Source organism: Nilaparvata lugens, chromosome 5 (assembly GCF_014356525.2).
Source record: "Nilaparvata lugens isolate BPH chromosome 5, ASM1435652v1, whole genome shotgun sequence".
Taxonomy (NCBI): Eukaryota; Metazoa; Arthropoda; class Insecta; order Hemiptera; family Delphacidae; genus Nilaparvata; species Nilaparvata lugens.
Genome location: NC_052508.1, coordinates 18641640 through 18668380, shown reverse-complemented (window position 1 = coordinate 18668380; position 26741 = coordinate 18641640). Strand labels below are relative to the sequence as shown.

Sequence of the window (26741 nt, the reverse complement as noted above, 5' to 3'; positions counted from 1 at the left end):
TGTGAATAAATGAAAATAAAAATAAAAAATAAAAAAATATTACTGCTATAATAATGCAATTAAAAATATATCTAAAAATGATAATAATAATAATTCAAACAAATACAAGCAAGATTATTTCAAGCATAATAATTATAAGATAACATATAAATAAGTGATAGCATCATATAGTTTATGACTGGATAATAAACATTGAATACTCAACTCAATAACCCGCTTTTCCATTCTTTTTCAATAATTTAGTATAATTCACTCAATATTACTGAGTAAACCTTTTTGGGTCTGCTCTGAGGAACATATATAATAACCATTCTCTTCCTCTTTCATTGTTATACATTACTGGCGAAGAAATACAATTATGTATTCGTATGTTTTTAAGAACTCTATACTACACTGACTGGGGACGTTTCGGAACGTCAGGAAAAATTTTCCGAACCACAATGGCTGGCTCTTTGAAGAAGGCGATTGTGGAGAAGGATTTGTCACAGCCCAGCGGATTAGCAATCGACTTTGAAGACTTTATGCTCTATTGGACGGATGCTGTTCGAGAGAAAATCGAGCGATCAAAACTGGATGGAACGGGCAGAGAAGTGAGTAACTACTCCTGTATTCTTGAGATGCTTGTTGATTTTGAAGGTACCGTAGCCTATTTATGAAATTCTTATCTATTCAGTCTATAGTTCAAAATATAAGAATTCAAATTTAAAGCCAATGATTTTCGTACTATTGGATGTATCCGATTTTATTTCATTTTCTATTATATGCACGTATCAATATGATGAGTAACATCTTAAATTAAGAATAACAACTGTTACTGGTAGTGAACGTTTATAATTATTTTGAAGCTCTGATGATTTTTCTACTTGAAGATGCTGGAAAGTTTTGATGCAGCTAATCAAATTAATATTTCAAAGGATATTTTATTATCATTGTATTGCATCTAATTTCATCGTTATGAGTAGTTAGAATAGCATAACTCCATCTATAAATTTTACGATGATAGTGTATTATTAATATTTATTTTACAATCCTATTTCATCAATTTTCACAATTTTAACATGGAATCTCAATTTGATCTTAATTGACCGAGCGAAGTGAGGTCTAAGATTCAAGTCGACGGTTTGGCAATTCTCTTAATGTTTGAATGTTTGAATGTTTATATATTAATATGTTTTTATGTTGCGCATTTACGGCGAAACTCGGTAATAGATTTTCATGAAATTTGACAGGTATGTTTTTTTTTAAATTGCGCGTCGGCGTATATACAGGGTTTATGGAAATTTTGCATTTCAAGGATAATATAAAAGGAAAAAGGAGCCTCCTTCATACGCCAATATTACCGTAAAAATCAGACTAAAGAATTATTAATCATAAATCAGCTGTCTAGTGGACTATAATACTACCCGTTCAAAAACATCGAACATCTTGAAAAATGTATCTTTCCATCAACGTTGTAGACAGTTGCAGCCAGACCTGATAACAGCGCTCACACTCACATTCCGGGACGACACGTCACGGTACGATATAGAACAGAAAGCCCTATGCTTATTTAGGATTTTTTCTAGACATTTTTAATTGATAAATTATTTATTAATTTTTGAGAAAACATAACAACAGGTCAATGTAACTCACTGAGCGCGAGGTCTACTGTTCACAGAACTACTAGTATGATTCAAGCTATTATGTAAAATTATATATTTTTTCTTTAAATAGATATTTCTAACCATGTCTTTTTTCTCACAGGTTTTAATATCAGCTACAATCTATCCGTTCGCGATCACAGTGCATGGTGACTACATCTATTGGACCGATTTGCAACTTAGAGGTGTTTACCGGGCTGAGAAGCACACAGGAGCCAACATGATCGAGATGGTGAAGAGGCTTGACGATTCGCCGCGTGACATTCATGTGTTTTCTGGTGCCAGACAAAAGTGCAACATCAATTTGTGTAATATCAACAATGGAGGTTGCGCCCAGTCATGTCATCCAGCACCAAATGGAACTGTGAGTTTCTATCTATTTCCAATCTATTTATGTCTTATTAGTACTGTGTAATATCAATTTTACTATCGATCCATATCGTAAACTAAAATTAACTATTTTGTGAGGGCTACTCTTATTCATTTGGAAATTGAATGGCATTAATATGTTGATACATGTTATGAATGAAAGTTTAAAAAAGGGTACTTAGGTTATATCTCCACTTAAATATAATTACTAATGACCTCATTCATAAATGTCGGTTGGATCGTCATTGGAAGAGTAGAGAAGAGTCTTTTTTTAATGACACTGAATATTTCCAATGCTTCAAATAATAAATACCTAATCACGTGACTTGATTCCTTTTTCTATGTAGTTTTTAATATTCCCTCTCTTAGCATAGTCAAAACTTCATAGTTTCTGTTATTACAATAAAAAAGAGTGATTTTTCTCATACATTGATGAAAGCTCATTTCATTGTTATGACGACCATAAGGTTCACAGTAGATCGTCATGGAGAAAACAAGCTTCTTTGAAATATCATAATGAGAAAACCATTAATTATTTGAAATTAGGTACATTACAAAATGAGGAAAATGAAGGTATACTGTTTCAACGTACAATCATCTCATTGACAAGCTATGAACTGAATTGAATCAAACTTAATTCCAAATTGAGAATTTGCGCATTTCGATTGACCGTAGCAGTGAAGTAACTTAGTATAATTGATGCATTATCAACGATGTTTGTTGAGCGTGTGTTGATCGTGTAGGATTTGTACTACATTTTATTAAGATCTAATAATAATTATAGTATCCCTTACTTTGTTCACAGTACTATAAACTAAATGAAGGTATCATAGTTTATTCATCGTTGATGAATAATCAACGATTTTTGACAATTGTATGTTAACCATATTGCTTTTGTACTACATTTTATTAAGCTCCTATACAGTAATTATAGTATCACTCACTTTAAACCTCTGTCATTGAATAGTGCCAAAAATACAATAAATAATAAATCTTGTTTTGTAGGTTGAATGCAGATGTAACGATAGTACAAAGCTGGTAAATGATGGACGTATGTGCGTTGCTAAGAATTTGACATGCGAAAGTTCCAAGTTCTACTGCGCCAATGGAAAATGTATTTCAAGAATGTGGGCATGCGATGGCGATGATGACTGTGGTGATAACAGCGACGAAGATAAGAACTACTGCAGTAAGTTTAAATATAATGCATATATTCTCTTTCAAATTTATCAGTGATTTTCAATTCATTTTAAATGAAAATTTTGGTCATGTAAATTGTTTCATCGGGTTGAAAAATCTTTTTTTGTAGCATTTTCCCAGTTTCTTCAATTCAAAGTACTGTGCAACATTTCAGTTCATAGAAGTACTGCGTATAAAAACTATACATACTGCGAATCCATTCATAGTGAAATAATATCACTGAAAACTTTATAATTAAAACAGTGAACAGTTTTTAATATTCTCTTTCTTCTCAGAGATTTATAATTTTATAGAGTGTACCATTTTTCCCGGTGTAGGCACAGTTATTTGGACAGTTTCAATTAACGGATTTCCTTTTGTTAATTTAATATTTAATATTTGCAATATTATTTTTTTGTCAATATTTGCAGGTGCGGAAGTCCTTAGTTCTATTTACGTAGCTTCCATTTGATTTTTGAATGAATTACTATTGTAGTGGTACTTTTGTTCTGATTGAGTATTCAATTATTTAATCGTGATTATATATTTCGACATTCATATTAATATAGAAATGGTGAACTTAAGGTTAATATTTGCAGTTGCGGAAGTCCTTAGTTCTATTTATGTAACTCCCATTTGATGTTTGAATTAATTACTATTGTAAAGGTACTTTTGTTCTGATTGAGCATTTAATTATTCAAGACCTGATCAATTATCGATTTCATTCAATCCTACTTTCGATTCAAATAATTTTTCAGCATACCACTCGTGCAATCCAAATGAGTTCAGATGCAACAACGGCAGATGTATATTCCGCTCGTGGAAGTGTGATCATGAGAACGACTGTCGAGATGGATCTGACGAGGAGAACTGCACTTATCCGCCCTGCGCCGCGGGAATGTTCAGCTGTCTCAATCACCGTTGTATACCTCAGTCCCAGGTAAGAACTACTGCAGTAAATTTAAATATAATGCCTGTTTTCTTTCAAATTTAGCAGACATTCCCAATTGTAAATTTATTTAAAATTGACATTTTATCAAGTGAATTGTTTCAAGTTGAACAATTTTACAATCAATCCTAGAATGTTGTCCATTGAAGAATCTTATAGATTACTACATATATATATATATCACTTAATATTTGAATTTGATCACTATGTGGCGTTTATTTTGGAATGAATTCAATGCATTTGAAAGAGTAGTAACTACGACCTATCTAAAAATTACAATTCAAACCTAATCTAATCAACAATCCTATCAATTGGTTATTGAAGCGTATCAATTATGCTACGGTACTCTTTTTTTTATTCTATCAAATCACAACTAGCTCCAACTCATTAAGGGGAGACATTTTCAAGTGCACATGTGTGATTTTCACTTGGAAATGGTCCTATGAGTTGAAACAAGTTGTGATTTAATAAAATTAAAAGGTTAACTTTCATCTTGTTTCAATAGTTCCAGTAGCCCTTCAGAAAAAGTGAATATTCAATTGGCTATTATATGTATATATCAAAACAGCAAACATTTCAACATGATATATTATATTATTATAGCAGAATAGTCTTATAGTCTGATCAGTAGTCCACATATTATGTCCTCTCAGTCCAACCCTTTGAGACAAGTGCACCTCCTGACTAGCTGATAAAGCTTTTTCTTAGACGTTAAATTCCAAATATATTACAACAGAATCGCATCAAGATGTGAGCTAATCTCGGTAGTTATAGTATCAATTGCTTGTCTCACTCCATAGTACAACAATATCTATTGCTGCCTATCCTATACTATTAAACGTGCAATTTCTGTTTATATGTTTGTATTTCACCGGATCTCAAAAACGGCTCTAACGATTCTCACGAAATTCAGAACATAGTAGGTCTATGATATAAAAATTCGATTGCACTCGATCACATCCCTGGGAAAACTCGCTGAAGGACATCAAAATGATAATTATTATCCATTTTTGGAAAAGATGGAAGTGAGTGAGCGAGTTCATGTGTGTGGGACTGTGTCAAAATTATGACTCAGCTGTTGAACTTTTGTAATCATTCAATCAGGTACTTAATGCCGGTTGCAAAAAAGCCGGGTTATTTTAAATCCTGATTAATTCCAGTTGAATCATCTTTTTGAAATGGTCTTCTCTGTTTTGGTTCACGTGAAGTTAATCAGGATTAAAATTTAACTGGCTTTTGTGCAACCGGGCCTTTGTGAGGGAAATTTTTGCATTCCTCGGAAATTAATCTCAATTCTCTGTGATTAGATAGAACATTTCTGTATGAACTATGAATATTATTATAATTTCTTCTTTCATAATAAATTTTGTATGCTTTTGTACTCCAGAGCGGAGCTCGGTCCCCGATATTTTGTAGTTATATTTTGAGGCTGCTTCGCTCATGTGTTCTATTTTAATTTTGATCTTCTGATGAGGGTAAATAAGATAAGATAAATGACTTATATTCATCGATTATTTGGCAAGGCTATCCCATTCTTCACAATCTTTCAATCAGTTGTGATTATATATGACTATGATTAATTCAATGTTCCTTGTTTTTGTAGGTCTGCAATGGAGTAAACGATTGTAAAGACAACATAACATCGGACGAGACACACGACAGATGTCCGCGCAACACCACCTGCCCTGTCAACCATCTCAAGTGCAAGAACACGAACATCTGCGTGGAGCCGTACTGGCTGTGCGACGGAGACAATGACTGCGGTGACAACAGTGACGAGGATCCACTCCATTGCGCTCAGAGAACTTGTCCGTCAAACAGTTTTAGGTCAGTTATAACTTATAAGAATACAAATTGTAATGATAATAACAGAAACATAATAATTTATTCTTTCAAGCGTAACAATGATTCTTGATGGGAAAGATTTTTAGTAAGAATGACACTTGGTGAGAATGATTTAGTGAATTACATCATAGAGAAAAGATAGCATGAATCTCTTCTCTTCTCTATCTCACTCTTCTCTATGGTTAAATTTATTCAGTGAAGTGAGGAAGAAGCAAACATTTTTTGAATGATTGACATCATTTGATGAAGATTTGCGTTTCGCATTTGCACATGTTCACATTTTGTTAACGATTATTTATGATTAATTTTTAAAGATTGTAGCTTTATCATATTTTTCCAAAAAATATGACAGGTAAAGATTCTATCATTTGTCACTTGATCGCTGAAAATTATTGTTTAGTTAGTGTTTTTACACTTTTCCTTTTTTCAAGTGCTTTGTCTGCCTGTCTATGATGTGCATGATTTGATTACAGATAATTTGCTATATAGTACCTCTATATTCAATTTTTTGAGCACCATAGATGTGAATCTTTACATTTATTTTAAGGATATGAAAAAGCATAATCAATTAATTCATTGATAAGCCATCGATTTTAATTTCATTAATGAATAATCTTGAAAAATAATCAATTCTTTTCCATACTTAAATATATTTGATTCTTCAGTTATTGATTTCTGTAGTCTGCTAAAATGACATTTTCATACATGAGCTGTTCCAAATACATTTGAAGTCTCAGAAACGATTCAACGCTATATATTGAGTAATTCATTTTAAAAATTAAATAATTTAATTTTAATTTAAATTCTTTGTTTCATGATTGCAATTTTCTTATAAACACTAGAGGCATATTCAGTTTGACTCGAGATTTCAATTTTAATCACCAGGTCAGAGTTTTTAAGGGGAGAAAACTGAAATGGCTAGTCAGAGGTAGGTAGTGTATCAAAAGAGGCTCATCAGAAGAGGTCTGCAAAAGAAAATTATAAAATAAACTAGAATGTGGCAACAGTAAAGTAGCAAAAAATTAGTAGGTAGGCTATTTTTTAAATAGAGCTCCTATGGTTTGGATTAGATTAAAGTTCTTTATAGAGTTATTTATGTATGTTACAATATTTACTGGCTTATACACTAATTTACATTAAATGACGGTATTGCTAATTATTCAAAGAATTTTAAAAAATACAAAATAAATAATCAATGAGAATAAAGATTGAATGCAATTATTAGAATAACGATAATATAATATGATGTAACTTCATAAATCGGTGGTGTTTCAACAAATAATTGTCGATTCTCTGAAAAGGATATAAAATAATATACTTCCCATCGACACATGACACATGGTTTTTGGAGTCTCCTGAAGGATTCATTTATGTAGAATCATTTTAAGGGTAACCGTCCACTGAAACATTCAACCGTTCGGACGTTGGATCCGTCAACTCGGCCGAATATGGTTGTTTATTGGAACCGTTTTCGTCAGTCCAGTTCAGTAGTTATGCTACTTGAAAGTACCTACTAATTATCAATTATTTATTTATTTATTGCATTCCACAATCACAATATCAATATATTATAACACAATTATTCCTACTTTCTAATTTTCCAATTCCACATCAGTAGAATTTCCTACATTTTTCCACTTGAATTCAGTTTTTTGTCGTTAGAAACAAAATAGATTAACTCATAATTTACTCAACACATTAAAATAACTGTTTAAATTCAGAGATATTTATTATTTTATTCATATCATCATACAAAATGTATTATTAAATATTTATTTATTAACTAAATATCAACGAAAGTAGAATTATTTATCCTAAAAACTTGAAATGATATTGTTTTATGACTTTGGAGGGTTATTTGAGGATGAACGCTATGAAGCAATTGTAGAGTATGATGATGTGTTGAATTTTCAGCCGTCATTGAAATAGAACAATGCTTGTAAAACAGCTTTAGACACAGAACAACTTCAAAAAACAAAAACAAACAAGACTGTGGAACAATTTTAGGTTATAGGAACACTAGTTGTTGTCTCAGCTCGACTAGTTAGTTCGGCCGGATAGAGCCGGAAAATCCCATTCAATTCGGATTGAAAAATTGATCGGTCGGAGCCGGCCGTGCACGGTCGTATGAACCTGTTGCAATGGACAAGCATCTATTCCTTTCTTTGTTGGGGGATCGTTCGGACGATTTCGGTAGTTTTCGGCCGATGCTAGTTCGGACGAAAACGGTTCTAGTGGACGGCCCACCTAAATTTGACTAATGGTTTTTGCAGATGTCCGAACCACAGATGCATACCTGCGACATGGTATTGCGATGGCGATGATGACTGCGGAGATGGGTCAGATGAGCCGCCAGAGTACTGCAAGTCGGAAGGTAGGACCTGCTTCGGAGATCTCTTCACCTGTGACAATGGCAACTGCATTCCCAGGATATACATTTGTGATGGCGACAATGACTGTATGGACAACTCTGACGAAGATGCTAGGCATCAGTGCAGTAAGTTTCTTTTTTTTCAACTAAAGAGTATCATTAGTTATTCAGTTTCAATACACTATATTCTCATACTTCATAATACCTTTATTATTCTGAAAAGTTAGTATACAAATGGGATTTCGAATACCTGTAGGTTTTCCTGAGGTTTTCAGAAAATAAAGGTTCATTAGTTTATAAGGTTAGTTTTCTAACTTATCTCCATAATTCGAATTCAATTTACTCACAGCCACCAATACAAATTTTACAACAAGGCAGAGTCAGAATATGTGATTGTCATTCATACAAAGAACAGAAACTATTAACATGAGAATTGAAATACATTATAGACTAGCGAATATGGTAATTATTTATTCAGTTTTCCACACAGTCAGTATATATGATATACAATTATCATATTGTCTGTTTATTCTTACAATAAATATATCATCACAATTATAGGGAGAGGAAAAATAAGGTAACCTTGCTCTATTCCTCTACCAAATTTATATAAGGTTACACCATAGAGAAAAGATAGCATAAGAAGATAGACCATGGTAAAGGGCATTTATGTTCCAATGTTTACTGGTAACTGGATCCTAGTATTTCTTCATTGTACAGCTATGTGACGCTGGTAGTCTCTCATTCTGAGCCTTTCTTACACTCTCACCCGGCCAAGATAGTAATAATACAACGTAATTGGCTTGTGTTAACAAACAATCGGCTTGAAATTTGTTACATAAACTACCTATATGGGATATATTCTCCTGCTATCTTTTCTCTATGGTTACACATTGTCCGATATATATAGGTTGTCTTGTAGTCTTGTAATTCAGAAAATGTTTAATCCGAAAATATTTTACAAAGCATATTTTAAAATTTAGAAGTTTCAAAATCAAATATAGAAGAAATTTCACACATTATTATCACTAGAAATAATCACATATTGGAGAAAATTGATTGATAATTTCGTTGCAGACGACAGACGGTGCGACGACGAGACAGAGTTCACGTGCACGGCGAACAAGGCATGGGGTCGCGCTCAGTGCATTCCTCGCAAATGGCTGTGCGACGGCGACCCCGGACTGTGTGGACGGCGCCGACGAGAACACGACTGCGCTCAGTTGCCCGGCGCCCGCCTCCTGTTCGCCCGAACAGTTCGCCTGCGCGAACGGCCGCTGCATCAACAAGGGCTGGACCTGCGACCACGACAACGACTGCGGCGACGGCACGGACGAGGGCAAGGAGTGTCACTCCCGCTACAAGACCTGCTCGCCGCAGGAATTTGCCTGTCAGAACTTCAAGTGCATCCGCAACTCGTATCGCTGCGACGGCGAAGACGATTGTGGCGATAATTCCGACGAGTTCAATTGCAGTAAGTTCAAATCAAATTAAATAATTTTATTCACTCCATTCTACAATTCTTACAGAATTGCCAACATTTGATTCTGTAAATTTCTTTAAAAACTTTTAATAACCTATGTATTTGAAAAGAAATAGATCGAAAGTTGAAACTCTTGTCAATTAAAATAAGTCAAATATTCATCAATCTACAGATGGAAATTACTGATATTATTGCAATTATTCAAATGCTAATGAATTAATTATCATTATTAAACGAAAATACAAATTAAATGCTGTAAATCACCCCGAAGAATTCTGCTACTGCAAATATTGACAACAGGGTGAGCTAGATGGAATTTCGATGAGCGCTACTATTCAAAAAAAAATTTTCAGCCCGGGAAGACAAATAATTTTTGAATAGTAGCGCTCATTGAAATTCCATCTAGCTGTTTACCCGGTTGTCAATATTTGCAGGCCGTAGCAGAAGTCTTCGGGGTCAATTACAGCATTCAATTTGGATTTTCGTTTAATAATAATAATTTATCAATCTCTTTGTTCGACTAGAAAATACAATATCAAGGCATTGTTCCTGAAATTCTACAATGCGAGAACTTGGCATTAAATTTCAAATGAAGATCAACCTGAAACATTCGATTACAGTATATTTACCTAAATTTTCTAACCAATTGTTTAAAATTGAACTCCCTTGATATTGAATATTTGTAGAAATTACAGAGAATTACTTGTACAGAGAATTATTTTGTTTTAGACACAAAATATGGGTACTAGGTATTCTTTGGGAATAAACTTTCAATATCAGCCCCATCAAAATACTCAAATGCATATTTGTAATTTAACTCAAACCAGAAATTAATTTTATTCCACACATAATTGAAATAGTGAATGCCGGAGATCCTAATCAAGCTTATCACATAAATGATGTAATAATTGACAAATCATAATTTTTTTATCTTGGTTTGTTATAGTCAGGTTCAAGTATCAGATGGAGTACATAGAATCTCTCAAGATTAATATAATTTTGATTTACAGTGAAACTTTATAACGTGTATTAAAACACTTCCAAAAATCTTCGAGCATTCGTTCTCCCAATTTTTTGATACCTTCCTCATCGACCAACTATTCTGAACAATGGTGATCTATTTGTAGCGAGAGACAAATAATCTTCTAAGCAATCTTTAATCTCTCGTTATTTCAAAGTTGTGATATCTCATCGACTAATCATTTATTTATTTATTCAATCATTCGAGCAAATGGTGTTCTATTTGTAGTGAGAGATAAAACATCTTCTAAACAGTCTTCAAGCTTTCGTTCTTTCAATGTTGTGATACCTCATCGACCAACTTTTCTGAACAATGGTGATCTATTTTCAGCGAGAGACAAACAATCTTCTAAGCAATCTTTAATCTCTCGTTATTTCAAAGTTGTGATATATCATCGACTAATCATTCGAACCAATGGTGTTCTATTTGTAGTGAGAGATAAAACATCTTCTAAACAGTCTAAAAGCTTTCGTACTCTCAATGATGTGATACCTCATCGACCTAATTATTTCAAACAATGGTGTTCTTTTTTGCAGCGAAAGACAAGTCGACATGCCCGCAAGGCCAGTTCCGCTGCAACGACGGCCAGTGCATAGAATACCAGCGTGTGTGCAACAAGGTGTCGGACTGTGCAGATGATAGCGATGAGCCACTCCATTGCAACGTCGACGAATGCTCCAAGGTGGAGGTGCACCAATGCGGTCACAAGTGCGTCGACACGCTCACCGGATACCTCTGCGAGTGCAATGCTGGATACAAGTAAGTCTTTGCTAAAGTCGGCAAACCTCGAGAAAGTCCCTGAGTGGCTCTGGAAGATCGCGATCTAGGGATTTTCTCGTGGCGTACTGACTGTACAATCACTCAACGATTTTTGATGAATGTCCATGTCGTTTTACAATGTTTCCTTCACATATTTATCAATCAATTAATGAAAAAATTGAGATTCCCAAAACTCGACGACTCAATAGCAAGATTACTTCTACATGATGTGACGGATGTTCACTACAAATAAATACTTCGTATAGCGTTGCCGATTCTCTGCTTTGCCATTATCTCCTATAGATGATAGGTGATACCGGAATATCCGACTGTACATTCCTGTTTAAAATGATCAATTATATTTTTTCGTCAAGAAATATATTCTTCAATGATTAAGTAATAAATTTTTATACTTGAGATTGAATATTTTGTTAGAAAAGGATAGCGTCATCGGCTTTGTAAAATGGAAGTCAATTTGAAATTTATTTGCCAAAAAATTCATACATTACAAAAATTTAATATAGACAAGTCTAACAAAAACGCAATATCTTAAACTAAGAAATAACATAAAATAGAACTTGACTAATCATGAAAACTTGAGATAAAAGTAGAATTTTCTAGGCGCCATCAGCAAAAGAAAAAACATCTTGCTCGCTGGTGGGAGTATTTGTATGAATAAATAAATAAAAACAATAACTTGAAAAAAGTATAAACTAGAAAGAATAAACGAGTAAATATATAGATAGCTTAAAAACGATGAAAAACAAAATTGAATGAGAAAAAAAACAACAAATCAAATTGACATTACCACCATTCCGCTCCCAGTGAAAAAAAGAACCTCTCCTTAATCCAAGTATCAATAATTCTATCTCGGACTTTCAATTCAAAATCAAATAGTAAAATATTTATAAATCTATGGTAGTAACATGAATTTTAATCAAATACTGCTATTATAACGTGAACCTCACTATAGCAAGAGATTTTATCCTGATCAAATAAGTTTCAAGAATGTTTAACTTGATGAGAAATCCTTCGACAAGAGACCTGTCAAGTTATTAAATACCTTAGTATCGAACCAAATTTCATACCTTAGGTGTGAATAGTTGGGATCTCAAGTTATTAATTTGGATTGTAATCTGCAAAATAAAAAATCACTATCAAACTGCAAAATCAAAATTGAAATTCAATATGCAAAATCACCATCACATATTGGTTAGTTTGATCAAGGACAGCCATTGTATTCTATTCTTATAATTGTTTAATTTAAGTCATTAAGCCATGTCCATTACTAGCATATACAGTAAACTCCCTCTAATGAAATATAATATATCAATGGACTGCGAATGTATATGATTCTTCAATAATTCATGATCAATTCTACTAAGAAATAATAAATAAAAATTGGTCAATAATGCAAATCTTACAAATATTTGATATTATGTGACTTATTTTCGATTTCGATTATTATTTTTTGAGCTAGATTCTATGAATACACTTTTTGATATCATTATCATGATTCTCATCAAATCAATCCCATTTTACGATAACTCTACTATAACTCTGCGAGTAAAGTAAGTTAAATATATAGTATAACATTTATTTTGCCATAAAATAATACAGATTGATAAAATAAATATTCCAACTTACTAAATGGCACTAACGGCAAAGTAAAATAGTTTACTATATCTTAATACAGCGCTTAGACTATTTTCAGGTTGATCAATCTCATCCGACATGTTTCAAATAATCTTTTATATCATAGTAGATTCAAAAAGGCTCAAAATTCAATTAACTGCTCGTCAACACAAACACGATTCAAACATAATATGTGTCAATGAATGAATGAATATAATTTTAAAGTTCCATATTTTCTAATAAAGTAAGTATATTAATAAGGATATTTGAACTGTCAGATAGAATTGACGCACAAAAACTTCTACACCATTATCAATCCCTCGTGAACTCAAGATTTACTAATAAACTATGAGTTAACTGTAGATTGATAATAAGGTGTAACAAACAAACTAGTATCTCAAATTGTTTTAATCAACCAGTAGCTTTGGTCAAGTCGTTCTCATTCAATATGGATATTCACTACGGTACAGAATCACTTCCCAAAGATAATACAAAACATGTAGATCAATGTGAATTTCGGATGAGATAATATCTTTCAAATTATTTTATTATTATAGATATTACTATAAATCCAGTATTGATCGTTAGATAGTTGAGTTGCATACTTTGTTATTTATTTTCTAGCTTTTTATGTACCAACTTATCATAATTAGCTGAGCTGTCCATTCCAATAGGAAATTATTGTGAGTAGCTCTATTCTTGAAAAACGTCTGTAGTTATCAAAATGACAGAAGCGTTGGATTTGTGTTGAATGATTGAAGTGGAAATGCATGTTTCCTTAGCATGTCATTAATTTTTTGATGAAAAATCAATAATTTTCTCGAAGAATTGATAAATTTTCAAAAATAGGCCATGAAAAAGGTCTTTCAAAAATGAGGATATTTTTCAAGATCTAATAATTTAATTTTCCGAGAATATTTGACCTTGCACCTTGCAGTAAATAAATAAGAAGAATTCTATGTAATATATGAGAAATAGAACTGTCATCTGATTCGCTACATAATGTTGCAGATCGAAAATGAACAACCAAGATCACAGGGAAGCAGTGATCAGACACGACAGCCACGGCTTGGAAGGCATCGCCGTCGACTGGATCGGCCGGAAGCTGTATTGGCTGGACAGGCATAGCAAGCACCTGGATGTCGCCGAACTCGATGGCACCAAACGCAAAACACTGAAAGCTGGAATTCCAGATCCTAGAGGGCTTGCAGTTCATCCAGGAACTGGATATCTGTACTTCTCTAGCTGGCATTTACAAGTGAGTCGATATGAATCTAGTAGTCTTTAACTTATTGTCGTTCTCACACTCAACGATTTTGCAACCACACTCCATCCAGAATGTCGTCCGATTGTCGTCCTTATTCAGTCAAATTTTCTCATTGGAGTCTCTTTTGACTGTCCCAGTCTCATTGGAGTAACTGATATGAATCTGCAAATCGAAGAACATTGTGGGTGTCATGTCGTCTCAAAATGTTCTGTGTGAAAAACATATTTGTGTCATTGATTAATTAACATTAGTTCTGTTGCTGCTATTGATATTATTTATTTGTTTTTAAAGCTTCCCAGAGACTCTTATTAGGGTATAGGAACAAAAAAAGAAGAAAAAATCACACAAAGGAACCCTCTCTACACACAAAATCTTCCGTGAATAGAATACTCCAACCATCAAGCTGCATCAGCTGCAAGCTGCGTCAAAGCTGCATCAAAAAGTGTTTCAACTTCTTCTCAAAAACATTGATATCTTCACAATTTTTCAAATGAGTATAAAGCTTTCTAATGAATTTAAGACCCCATATGTTGGATTTTTCTCAAAAAGAGCTGTTCTTTGATACAGTGAAGCATACAGTGTTTGATTCCATAAGTTACATAGATATTTGCCTGTATTATTCATTTCATAGCCTACCTGGAATTCATCTTCACTTGTTTACAATCCATCAATTGAATGAAAATCAGTAATCAACTCAATCAAAAAAGAGATTCTTGTTTTAGAAAAATTGTAGACAATTCAATAATGTCGATTAATATTCGAGTTGAAACTCAAGTACTTGAATGCTTGATTATAACTTATCCATCCAACAGTTTACCTATCAACTTGACTTACTTCATAGATTGGGTCACCAAGATGTAAAATTGATAAAAATGAACTTTGCAATACTAATGTGAACTTAAATAGAAATAAAAAAATCTCAGTACCTTTTTTTGAATTATTTCATCACATAATAGAATAATTCAAAAAAGGGTACTAAGATTTTTATTTTTATTTCTATTCATATTACAAGTAGCCCTATACAGAAAAAAGAGACAATAATGTGAACTTGTATTTCTGAATGGATAAATTTCGGGTTTATCATCCGAACATTCAATTATGATTTATGTACCAATTCAATTGTTAATTTGTAGGCTTTCATTGCTAAAATGGGTATGGACGGCAGTAATATGACGCGGATTTTGACTCACGAGAATGACATCGCGTGGCCGAATGCGCTGACCATCGACTACTTCACGGACCGCATCTACTGGGGCGACGCCCACCTTGACTACATCGCGTCCACCGACCTTGAAGGCAGGCACAAACACGTTGTGCTCTCTGGCGACAAAGTGCCGCATGTCTTCGCCATCACGCTCTTCGAAGACTACATCTACTGGAGCGATTGGAATCTCAAAGCAATCAGCCGAGCTAATAAATTCACTGGTAAATAACATTTCAGTTTCTGTGAAATTATTATTTTCATCAATGTCAATTTCAACTATGAAGTAGGTACAGTAGTCACAGTAGTTACTTATCATATAGTTGTACGTTGGTATTTATAATGCGGTGAATTCGTTTAGATCTTTGTTTAATAATAATTATTCATTTGTTACAATTTGATCAAATGCAATTCTTTATTCACTTTCATCTGTAAGTTGGTATTGTATATGTATCGATGGGAGCAGTTCTGTAAAAATGATTTGATTGGATCTGAGTCTGAATTGGAACTGAAGTGTATTGCAATTCTAGAAGCAAAAAAATAGTAGCATGCTGTGGTGGATTCACATTCTATGATCAGGCCTTATTGTGTGATTGAATCATCAGCAGGGTAATCTCAAAGGTCCTTACCCTACAAGTTCAACAAAAGGAGGATTTGCAAACATCAAGCAACTACAGTCTTGCAGAGCTGCATCCAAAAAGATTAGCAAAATAACTGTAATATGTAAATATGGAAGAAATGTTGTAACCAGCACCACAAATAGATGCAAACATTCATACTGATAGAACGAGTATGAGTGAAGCAGAGATATATGCTATTTCAAGGATCAAAACCGCCTTGTTCAAGGAAAAACATCGTTTATTGGCCAGAGACTGTGGAACCATTCATTAAGGCAGATTATAAAGCTGGAATTTCTTGTTTTGAAATAAAACATAGTGTGATTTCTTATAAGGAAAATTATAAAAATCTTTTTTGACAAAAATACTGGCAGGTGTGGATATTGTATGCTTCAATCTAGAATTAAAGAGAATATAGACAGTATATTATGTGGAACGTTGAGATTCACATAATCGTAATGGTATCTCACGTCACAAGGACGGGAAGGGGCCTTTTGCAGGCGAGAATAATGTTTCCAGTCGAGGCGTTAGCCGAGACTAGAATTTCATTGGAGTACTGCAAAAGACATTCACGTCCATTCACTATTTTTTGTCATAATAATCTAAAGAAGAATAATTGAGAAATAGAGCACATTATCTGCTTGTGCTGACGTTATACTACATGCATTCTATAAACATAACCTAGTTTACAAATTCCGAATCAGGAATTTTGTGGAAGTTGACAAAACTTCCACCTGGAGCACTGGAGGTGTTTTTTGTAGCAGTCTTGCTGTTCCTATTTCGAAACTAGGAAACATACTCGACTGTAAAGAAAACATATGGTTTCATTACAGTAGAGTATGCTGTAATGAGAATCATATGTTTATTTATTCTGCAAACAGCTGTTTACCGGATTGATTTCATGCATGGAAAACAGCTGAAATTGAATGACTATAACAAAAAAATAATTACCAAACTGATGGTAATACTTTGACATCATTACTGGCCCATGTTTCAAGTATTACAAGTTTACAGTCCAGAAGTCCTGTAATACAGGAACAGCTGATTTATCGGCTGTATTGAGCATGTAATTGGAATGGTGATTCTCCTGTATTACTTGACTTATAAGTTTTACAGGGCTCAGGTCTCTAGGAATATGTATTAGAGATTGTAGACTATTGAATTTATATCAAACATTGTTTGTTCAAATTATGGCACAAACTATTCAATGATTCAATTATTCATTTCAACCAAGAAATTAAAGCAATACATTAGGTAAAGTTGAAACCGCAACTATATCGTTAGAGCTACCAATAAATTCAACTCAAATTACTAACAAAGAGCACGCTTGTTATCTTTAAAGAGCACGATTATTATTATCTATTTATACATTGATACATACAATACCATTCTCAACTATAAATGATATGTGTTAGTTTTCCGTGTATGCTTTTGTGCAAACTTGTATTCTATCATTTTAGTATAGTGGGAAAAAATCATTTCTATATTCTTTTTTCATCAGGACACGACTTCAAGGTGCTACGCAACACGACCCACCGTCCCTACGACGTTCACATTCACCACCCTCTGCGCCAGCTGCACTATCCGAACCCCTGCGGCGATGACAACGGCGGCTGCTCGCACCTCTGCCTGCTAGCACCGGTGCCCGGCGTCGACGCCAGCCCGGACGGCTATGAGGACACCAACAGCCCTGTGGCACATGTCTGCGCATGCCCCAACCAGTTCTACCTCACCGCCGACAACAGGACCTGTGTGGCCAATTGCACCGAGGGCCAGCACCGGTGCGGAGGCAACGATGATCGGTGCATTCCTTGGTTCTGGAAGTAAGTCATGCTTTACAAATTAATATATTTATTATTTTATTGGGTAGAGGAAACAATACAATAGTCAGAAACTAAAAAACACGCTCTTGCCCAAACTTCCTCTATATCTTTTTGTCTGAAATCGTCCAAATATTATGTAGGTCATGTAACTGCATACAAGCCAGCAATTAATTAATTGATTTGAGTCCAATTGATCAATAAATTGATATGAATATTGTGAGATTCACGTTTATAAGTCAGCACTCGATTGAGATTGGTTTGCAATCCTTGTCTGTCATTAGACAAATCTGACAGCTCTATCCTCCACTACTTCCGCACCAGAGTTGGGGTTGCGTGTAAGGCAGATAGGACCTGACTCACAAGTTCTAGCTCCGCCTTTAATAAATTATAGTTTGCCAAATCCTTGATAGCCTGTAATAAAGAAATGTATTAAACTGATAATATTTAATATCAATAATTGACAAAATTTATTTTCAAATTATGAAAATATATACTTTATTGGTGGATATATCTTAGAGATATAATTTATCATTATTAATAAAAATCAACACTTAATATCAGATCAGATATAACTGGATAACTCGAATCCCAATTATGTACTATTGAAGACAATTGAAACGAAAGAGTGGCAACATTGCGTCCCTATCATTTTCACTGACTCTATAACATTGTAACTCTATATCACTATAGTATCACAGTATTGAACTCAACTAGAGATGGCTGCGGTATAACCTGAATATGTATTGTATGGATATGCAGTCATTGACTAATAAAACCATGAATTAGAAACTCTAAAAACAAACTAAAAGTGAGTAATATTATAGATAAGATGTATCTAATACTGTCTTGTCATAATAAGTAAAACAAACCACATTAGAACAGAATAGAATATTACAATTTTGAGTCTGTATTTAAAGTTGCAATATGTTGTGAAGCCACTAACATGTATCCTCTCCAGTAGCATGATTTATTCATTGATTCATTAACAGGCATGGATAATTAGTAAACTTGAGTTAATGAGAACGTTTTTGCTTAGGTGCGACGGAGAGAAAGACTGCAAGGACGGTTCGGACGAGCCGTCGACGTGTCCAAAACGCACCTGTCAGTCGGGCACATTCCAGTGCGACAACGGATGGCGCTGCACCCCGTCGGCGACAATCTGCGACGGCGTCAACGACTGCGGCGACAACTCGGACGAGAAGTTCTGCAACCTCACCTGTCCCGAGCTCGAGTTCAAGTGCAAGTCGAACGGCCGCTGCATTCTCAACGCCTGGAAGTGCGACGGCGACCCGGACTGCAAGGACGGCTCCGACGAAGATCCACTCATTTGTCGTGAGTAACAACCTTAACATTAAATTCATTATCTGATTTTTATTCAATTGGATTCGGAACACTCACTTCACAATCATAGGCCACATGTAATAAATTGGTTCCATTAGAGAAGAATTAAGAAACCTAAAGTGTTCCGATACGATGCATGTAGAACATGAAAATAAAAATAATAGGATTTTACTTGAGAGTTTCGTGATTTTGTCAATTGATTGCGGATTTTAGTTGGATCTACAAGTGCCAAATTGGTTCTCATATATTCATTATGTCTTGACAAATTACCATGAGCAATATAGTGATATTATAATATAATAATAAAACATAGAGTAATTACCATGGAAAAAATGGCTCTTGAAGACTTGAAACTATCAGTGTTGCAATGGCATAGAGGATATGTGATAGTATCTATTTTATGTTTTAATAATCTGTAGCCCTAAAAAGAAAAGGAAATAACATTACGTCAATTTTTATGAGAACTCAATATGATTTATAGATCAAGTATTGTACAATGTCAAGTAAATCTCAAACTAACTATTATTCTCTCTTATTTTCTTACAGATAACCGAGAATGTGATCCTGAAACGGAATTCAAGTGCAAGAACAACCGATGCATACCCAAACTTTGGATGTGTGATTTTGACAATGATTGTGGAGATGACTCCGATGAACCAGCTTATATGTGCAGGTGAGAGGATCATTTTTTAATATGTTCAACAGGTGTACCAATGTGTAACCAAAAATTAACTTCTTTGAATCTTCTTTTGATTCTTTCAAAATTAATTTCAAGAGAAACAAGGGATAACTTCATAATATTAATAAATATGGCCATCTTGCTTGAAACCACCACCTCATTTTTTAATTTAAAATTTATGAAACGTATGACTAAGCGTTTATTGTTGTGACATAAAGCTCTTAATGTGAATACAAGCTCTCACAAATTGCAAACGCAGATAATAATATATGTTGTATGATGTTTATGTCACGAATAAAGTTATCAATATTGCTTGATTTTACATTATCAAATCAATCAAATGTATAAATTAGTTTCCTTGACACATTCCAAAACTCCACTTTCAGATTAGGTTACTGATTTCCATCGTTACCCAAGACAAATGTGATAATAACATCTCTTATTCAAATACAGTAAAGTACGGTAATAATTTGTAAAGTGATAATTACAGTCAATAAATAATTATATGAAATTGAATCCCAATAGAATATTATTATTACTTTCAACCAGTAAAGATGACTTGACAAGAAGAGTCAAAATTTGGACATTCATAAACTACTTTTTGAAGCATGTCATTCATAAAAACTTGGGAGAAAACAACAAATTTTGGCTGAGGATATTGTTACCTCGTTATCATAATTAAGTATATGATTTGTTATTGCATGAAGAAATATGAATGTATTAGAAAATCATCATTCTTACTGCGTGAAGACATAAATGAATGAATAAAATGAAATGAATTGTGTGAATTGTAGACAGAGGAATTGCACGAACGGTTGGCAGCGATGCCCGGGCCGCACCAACTACCGGTGCATCCCCAAGTGGCTGTTCTGCGACGGAAAAGATGACTGTCGCGACAACAGTGACGAGCAGCCTGAGAACTGCCCCAAGTGCAACGACAACGACTTCAAGTGCAAGAATAACCGATGCATTCCAAAGTAAGCACACTTCATCATCGTCTTTATTGCATCACTTTTCTATGTAATAGTAGTGTTTGAATGCTTGACTGAGTTTCATAACCATACATTTTTGTGAACAAATAATGTGTGAATGAAATTTCCTCTAGCCCCAAAAAATGAGTCGTACATTTCTATAGGTAATGAAAAAAATAAATAAAAATAAACATGTAATGAATAGCCTACACAATACCCAATCAAAGTGCTCTGACCCAGCAATAAAGGTATAGCCCCACATGAGTCATAGACTTGTGTGTGGGACGAGTACCGTCATATACTAAGTAATTTGAAATTGAAAGTGTCAAATGAAAAATTCAAAAATGAAAAGAAAAAATAAAAAGTTTTGAGCAAAGAACAGCGGCAATGAAAGGAGATAAATAAGAATCAGGGTAGGTACATAAAAGGCAAGTCATTTATATTATAGTTTTGCAGATGGCAAAAATTTTTCATCATTAGGAGGTGGCTATGTGACTTTGAAAACGACTGCGGAGATTTCTCAGATGAGAACGAAGAGATGTGCAGCAAACTCGGCTACAGACCATGCTCGGAATCCGAGTTCCGGTGTAACAACTCCAAGTGCATTCCGAACCACTGGCGGTGTGATCATGATGACGACTGTGGCGATAATTCGGACGAGAAGAGCTGTTCCAACTTCAAATGCAAGGTGAACTTCATAATAAGTCTTCTTTTATTCAAATAAACAGTTGTCTATTTCGTTTGTTGTAATCAGACGTACAGTATTTTTATTCTAATGGCGAGCTGTTTGGAGTTTGTTCTGATGATATCTATCTATATTTTTCTTTGAACTTGGAGAGCTTCGAAATCAAACTATATACGTTTATATACGTTCAGTTTATGATACTAACGATGGAATAGAGCTACCCATAAGGACCCTCATGCCACTGGAACCCATGCGGTTATTATAATAATAATTATCCTATATAGATAGAAGTAAGTAGGATATTTCAATAAAGTGGATATTTCTGGATAATATATTTTCATTCATCAATTTCCCTCTAGCTGTTATATTAGTAGTAGCGGAAGTCTTCAGAGTGTTTTATAGCATTTTTATGATATATTAATATTTCACGTGCAGTTGATTTACTTCAAACTTTACTTTGAGTATCTGTATTTCATATGAAATACAAAGTATTTGTTTATTTACAGATAACTTAGTGTGTTTCAAAATTAGTGTTATTTTAAATTAAGATTGTTTGAGAAATATCCCTTCTACTCCCATCTTAACCATTAATTATAAGAAATTCAATCATCAAAAAAAGTTTAAGCTGTATTCCGTCCTCATTGTCTCATCTTCTCTTACCTATAAATCAATAAATCTGTTCTGTTGAAATAAATATTTTATTTTCTGTGCAGAACGGAACATTCCAATGTAACAGCGGCCATTGCATTGCATCGTACTTCCGTTGTGATGGCGATGTTGACTGTCGTGACATGAGCGATGAAACCAACTGCCCGCCCAGGTATCCGGGAGGCCGCTACTGTCCCGAGAACAAATTCGAGTGTGCCAACAAAATCTGCATCGAATACGAGGACAAATGTGACGGAATGGATGACTGCGGCGATGATTCTGACGAGAGTGCAGCCAATTGCTGTGAGTAAACTGAAATTTCAATAATATGTTGAAGACGAATCCCAAGATCTTATTCCATTGGTCTCCATTGATTGATCCTAAGTAGATATCTAATGGAAAATTGAAAAGTTATCATAAAAATGGTATTCATAATCGAAGGGCGTTATTGTTGTGTACAGAAAATTCGTAAAATCTACTTTTATTTTCAACTACACACTACAGATTATTGTAGACCACTATTCATTATTGCTCTTTGATTCTAAAAAAAATATTTCAATATAACTAATAGCTCCTCTTATTTTTTATTATTCAGCTTAGTACATTCCTTATTGTCGTTCACTTGCAATTTTTTTTAATCACAGGATCTTGTATAATAGTTATTACTATTTGTAGTTCTATGAATATTTCAATATCATAGAATCATGCTGAATACTAACAATTTTATTATTCAGTGTAATAGAACTATAATTACTTAATAGAAGACTATATATCGTGATTGTAACTATATGGCACATTCGGCTAAATCTTAGTATTACGGTGCAATTTTATCTCAATAACTGTTATTGAAAATATCGATTTTCAAAATAGAAGCCAATAGAAAAATAAGGTGTGATAGCTCAATTAATTCATTCATTATTAAATTTATAACATTGTTTACAAACACTTTTCATGATGAAATGACTAACAGGCTCATACCAGAACTGTCTCATTTCCAATTTGTACCATTTCAACCCTAAAATACCACTTATTCAGCTAAAGCTGTTATTGAAGAAACAACATTTTTGAAAAGAAAAGAAAGGAAAAAATAAGGCATGATTGCCCTGTTCATTTATTAATTACATTGTGTACAAACACTTGACTTGAGGAGAGGCACAACAGGCTTATGCTCAAAACTGCCCAATTTCCACCAGTTTATACTCTTTCAACCCTAAAATAAAGCTTTTAAATATTATAAATATATTAATTTCCGATACCGTACAGTTCATTGTACAGTATATAGTTCATTGAATGGGAGAGAATAGAATAAAGTTTATTCCTTAAAGTATACACAATATACATATTGGAAACGTCAACCATAAATTAAATCAATATCTAAACAATTGAACATGTCGATTCCTTAAATTCTATGCACTATAATGCAAAAATTACATTGCTTTGATTGCGAACAATGATGGAAAATATTCAATGTTGACTTCCAGTCTCATTTCATCCCAACGAAAGGAACCCGCTCTTAGTAAATAAAGAAACATCAGGTATATATTCTCAGATTTTTTATAAGAAACGTATGATCTATGATAATTCAAGATTCCTCATATATTCAAAATGTATATTCTTGTCATAAAACATACAAATACAGTGAAAAATATGTAATAAAATAAAATAGTAAAATATAGATATAATATGATAATAAAGTAATGATACAGAAATAACATATAAAATTGTACTATTATGTTGCAGCAAACGTAGTGAGTTGCACGCAGAGAGGACGCTACCAGTGCGAGAACGGCAACTGCGTGTCGCTGGAGGCGATCTGCGACGGCCGCGACGACTGCGGCGACGCCAGTGACGAGAATAACCACACGCTGTGTCAGCTGCCCGGGCAGATCCCCGTCTGCAGCGACGCCGAGTTCCAGTGTGACTCGGGCAAGTGCATCAAGGAGACGCTCGTCTGCAACTTCAATGATGACTGCGGCGACAACTCTGACGAACGTGGATGCCGTAAGTCTAACTAATAATTTATCAACTCAATATTAGTTGGAAAAATCGAAATTAGAAAAAGTTTTCCTTAGGATATAAATTTTAACACAATAGTGTCTTAATAGGATATAGATTTTAAAACACAATAGTAATTTCTTTCTCTCCACTAGCATATGGTATTCGTAGCTACTTCATTATGAAATTAACTCAAACCTCTATGTTCAAAGAGAACAATAATGTTAACGATGGAGATGACAGTGGACACATCACATTGGAAATTCCTATGTTTTATCAGAGATGAATGAAATCAATAGTTTTCGTTCCTCTGTGGTTTTATACATCTTTTCAAATATGTACTTTAGATACCTGTAAATGTTTGATTTTTTTATACTTGATGAGCATATTGTATGTTGAAGATTGTTTATGTACAGCTCACACGATTCTTGTTAATTACTTTGGGTTCTATCATTCTTTTGTACCAGTCATGAATCAATTCACCAAATCGCATTATTTTACTTACAGACTATGGCGAGTTCTGCCCAGATGGTTCTTTTGGAGGCTGTGAACATTATTGTAAGAATGTAACAAAAGGATACATCTGTGGCTGCTATAGAGGATTCACAGTCAACCCATCCAACAGGAAAAAGTGTGATGGTAAGAATGTTATTTTCATGTAACTGATCTGTTTTTTTTTATTATTTCGAAATAAAAATCCATTCTGTGTACCATCATCAATTAATGTAGTATCAAGTAATGATGTACAATTTTTTAGTAGAAACTTACTGGAGTAACACATGACATAAAAGATCGAGAAAAACGAACAAAACTAAATTTTATGGGAAGAAGTGGATAATCTTACAATAACTTTGCCTATTTTATTTAATGGGACTCTATATAATCTCAATAAAAATGTTGGCTTTGGGCTACTCTCCTAAACATATCTATGAGTTTGCAATGAATTACAATCTTACATCCAATGAAACATCAAACCTTTGATTTATAGTAGATATTTTGTTTTGAGCTATTTTTAACAGATATATTTTATAGAGTTTCTTGAAAGAACAATACAGAATATTTTCTCTGTCAGGTAATGCCTGATTTATCATGAATTACGAATTCGTGATAGATTATATCTAGCCTATTCTTATGATTATATTGTGTAGAGAGAAAATTTAAGTTTACTTTCACAGTATTATAACCGAGATGTTATTAGTGAAAACAATATCAAATATCATTATCATCCAATGTATAATTGTGTAATTTCGACTTCCAGCTTCATTAATTTGTTGTTTCAGATTACAACGAATGCGCTCATGGTACACACCATTGCTCACATCTGTGTACCAACCTGAATGGAACTTTCAGTTGTTCCTGCCGACCTGGCTTCTCATTGGTGGATGGGATCAGTGGAGTGTGCAGGGCTGATGATAGCAAGGTATAACAACCAACAATTCTAAACAATTGTATTCAAAGTCAGATAAAATAGTTTCTACCTCTACCTACCTCTTCTGCCTCTTGGTGTTCAAATCAGCTTCTTATTGCTCTGATAAAGAGGTACCGAATACAATGATTTTATATTTTTTGGACAATAGCCTGATTGGATAACTCTTCATTCCCAGTTTGTTATTTCTACTTGTAGCCTATATCTATCTAATTCGTGTCCTAGTTGGAGAATATGAATCCATTATACCGACTGATAAGCATGCATAAGAGCATGGAGAATGGGAAGTATAGACAAATTTTAGTAATTAATGAATCTCTTTGTATTTTTGCATGTATATAGCCTACAATTCAACCAGAGTGTTCAAAAGTTCAATGCACTACTCCTTGTATTTACATCTTACTTATTTTTTCTTCTTCGGACAGGTATCTGTAGTGTTTGCAAATGGTCCAGAAATAAGAGCCTACGATGTACAGAAGAGGAGAGAGTTCGACGTTGTTGGACAAGAAAAGCATATCGAGGCGATCGACTACGATCCAAGAAAAGAAATGGTGTTCTGGGTGGATTCGTTCGACCGAAAAATCAAGAGGTCTTACATGGTTAACGCCCTATCTGGCCAAGTCAAGATTGGATATTCGCAGGAGCTTACTTTTAAAGGTTAGTTGAAAGTTATATTTCAAGTAAAGTACTTAAATGTTGTTGTGCGTTGGTAAAGGGAGGAATGATGACATGAATTTACCTATGGTGTTATGTGGGTTCCGAACTACTAGATACTCATTTAATGGTTTTAACTGGCTGCAGACACCCTAAACATTCACTCTTACAAAGGAAGTATAG

General features: G+C 33.9%; 1 protein-coding gene across 1 annotated transcript in view; it reads left to right on the top strand.

Annotated features, from left to right (window-relative positions):
- Positions 1 to 26741, top strand: part of LOC111044632 (low-density lipoprotein receptor-related protein 2) — a 247182-nt gene that overhangs the window by 208561 nt on the left and 11880 nt on the right. The window contains 21 exon segments of the mRNA XM_039429403.1: positions 380 to 590; positions 1744 to 2004; positions 3015 to 3198; positions 3947 to 4128; positions 5741 to 5964; positions 8256 to 8479; positions 9431 to 9531; positions 9533 to 9827; positions 11394 to 11616; positions 14263 to 14509; positions 15652 to 15943; positions 17838 to 18159; positions 19196 to 19491; positions 20047 to 20173; positions 20974 to 21156; positions 21631 to 21838; positions 22549 to 22786; positions 24224 to 24484; positions 24986 to 25117; positions 25759 to 25898; positions 26330 to 26561. Coding sequence (XP_039285337.1) covers positions 380 to 590; positions 1744 to 2004; positions 3015 to 3198; positions 3947 to 4128; positions 5741 to 5964; positions 8256 to 8479; positions 9431 to 9531; positions 9533 to 9827; positions 11394 to 11616; positions 14263 to 14509; positions 15652 to 15943; positions 17838 to 18159; positions 19196 to 19491; positions 20047 to 20173; positions 20974 to 21156; positions 21631 to 21838; positions 22549 to 22786; positions 24224 to 24484; positions 24986 to 25117; positions 25759 to 25898; positions 26330 to 26561 — 4583 coding nt within the window.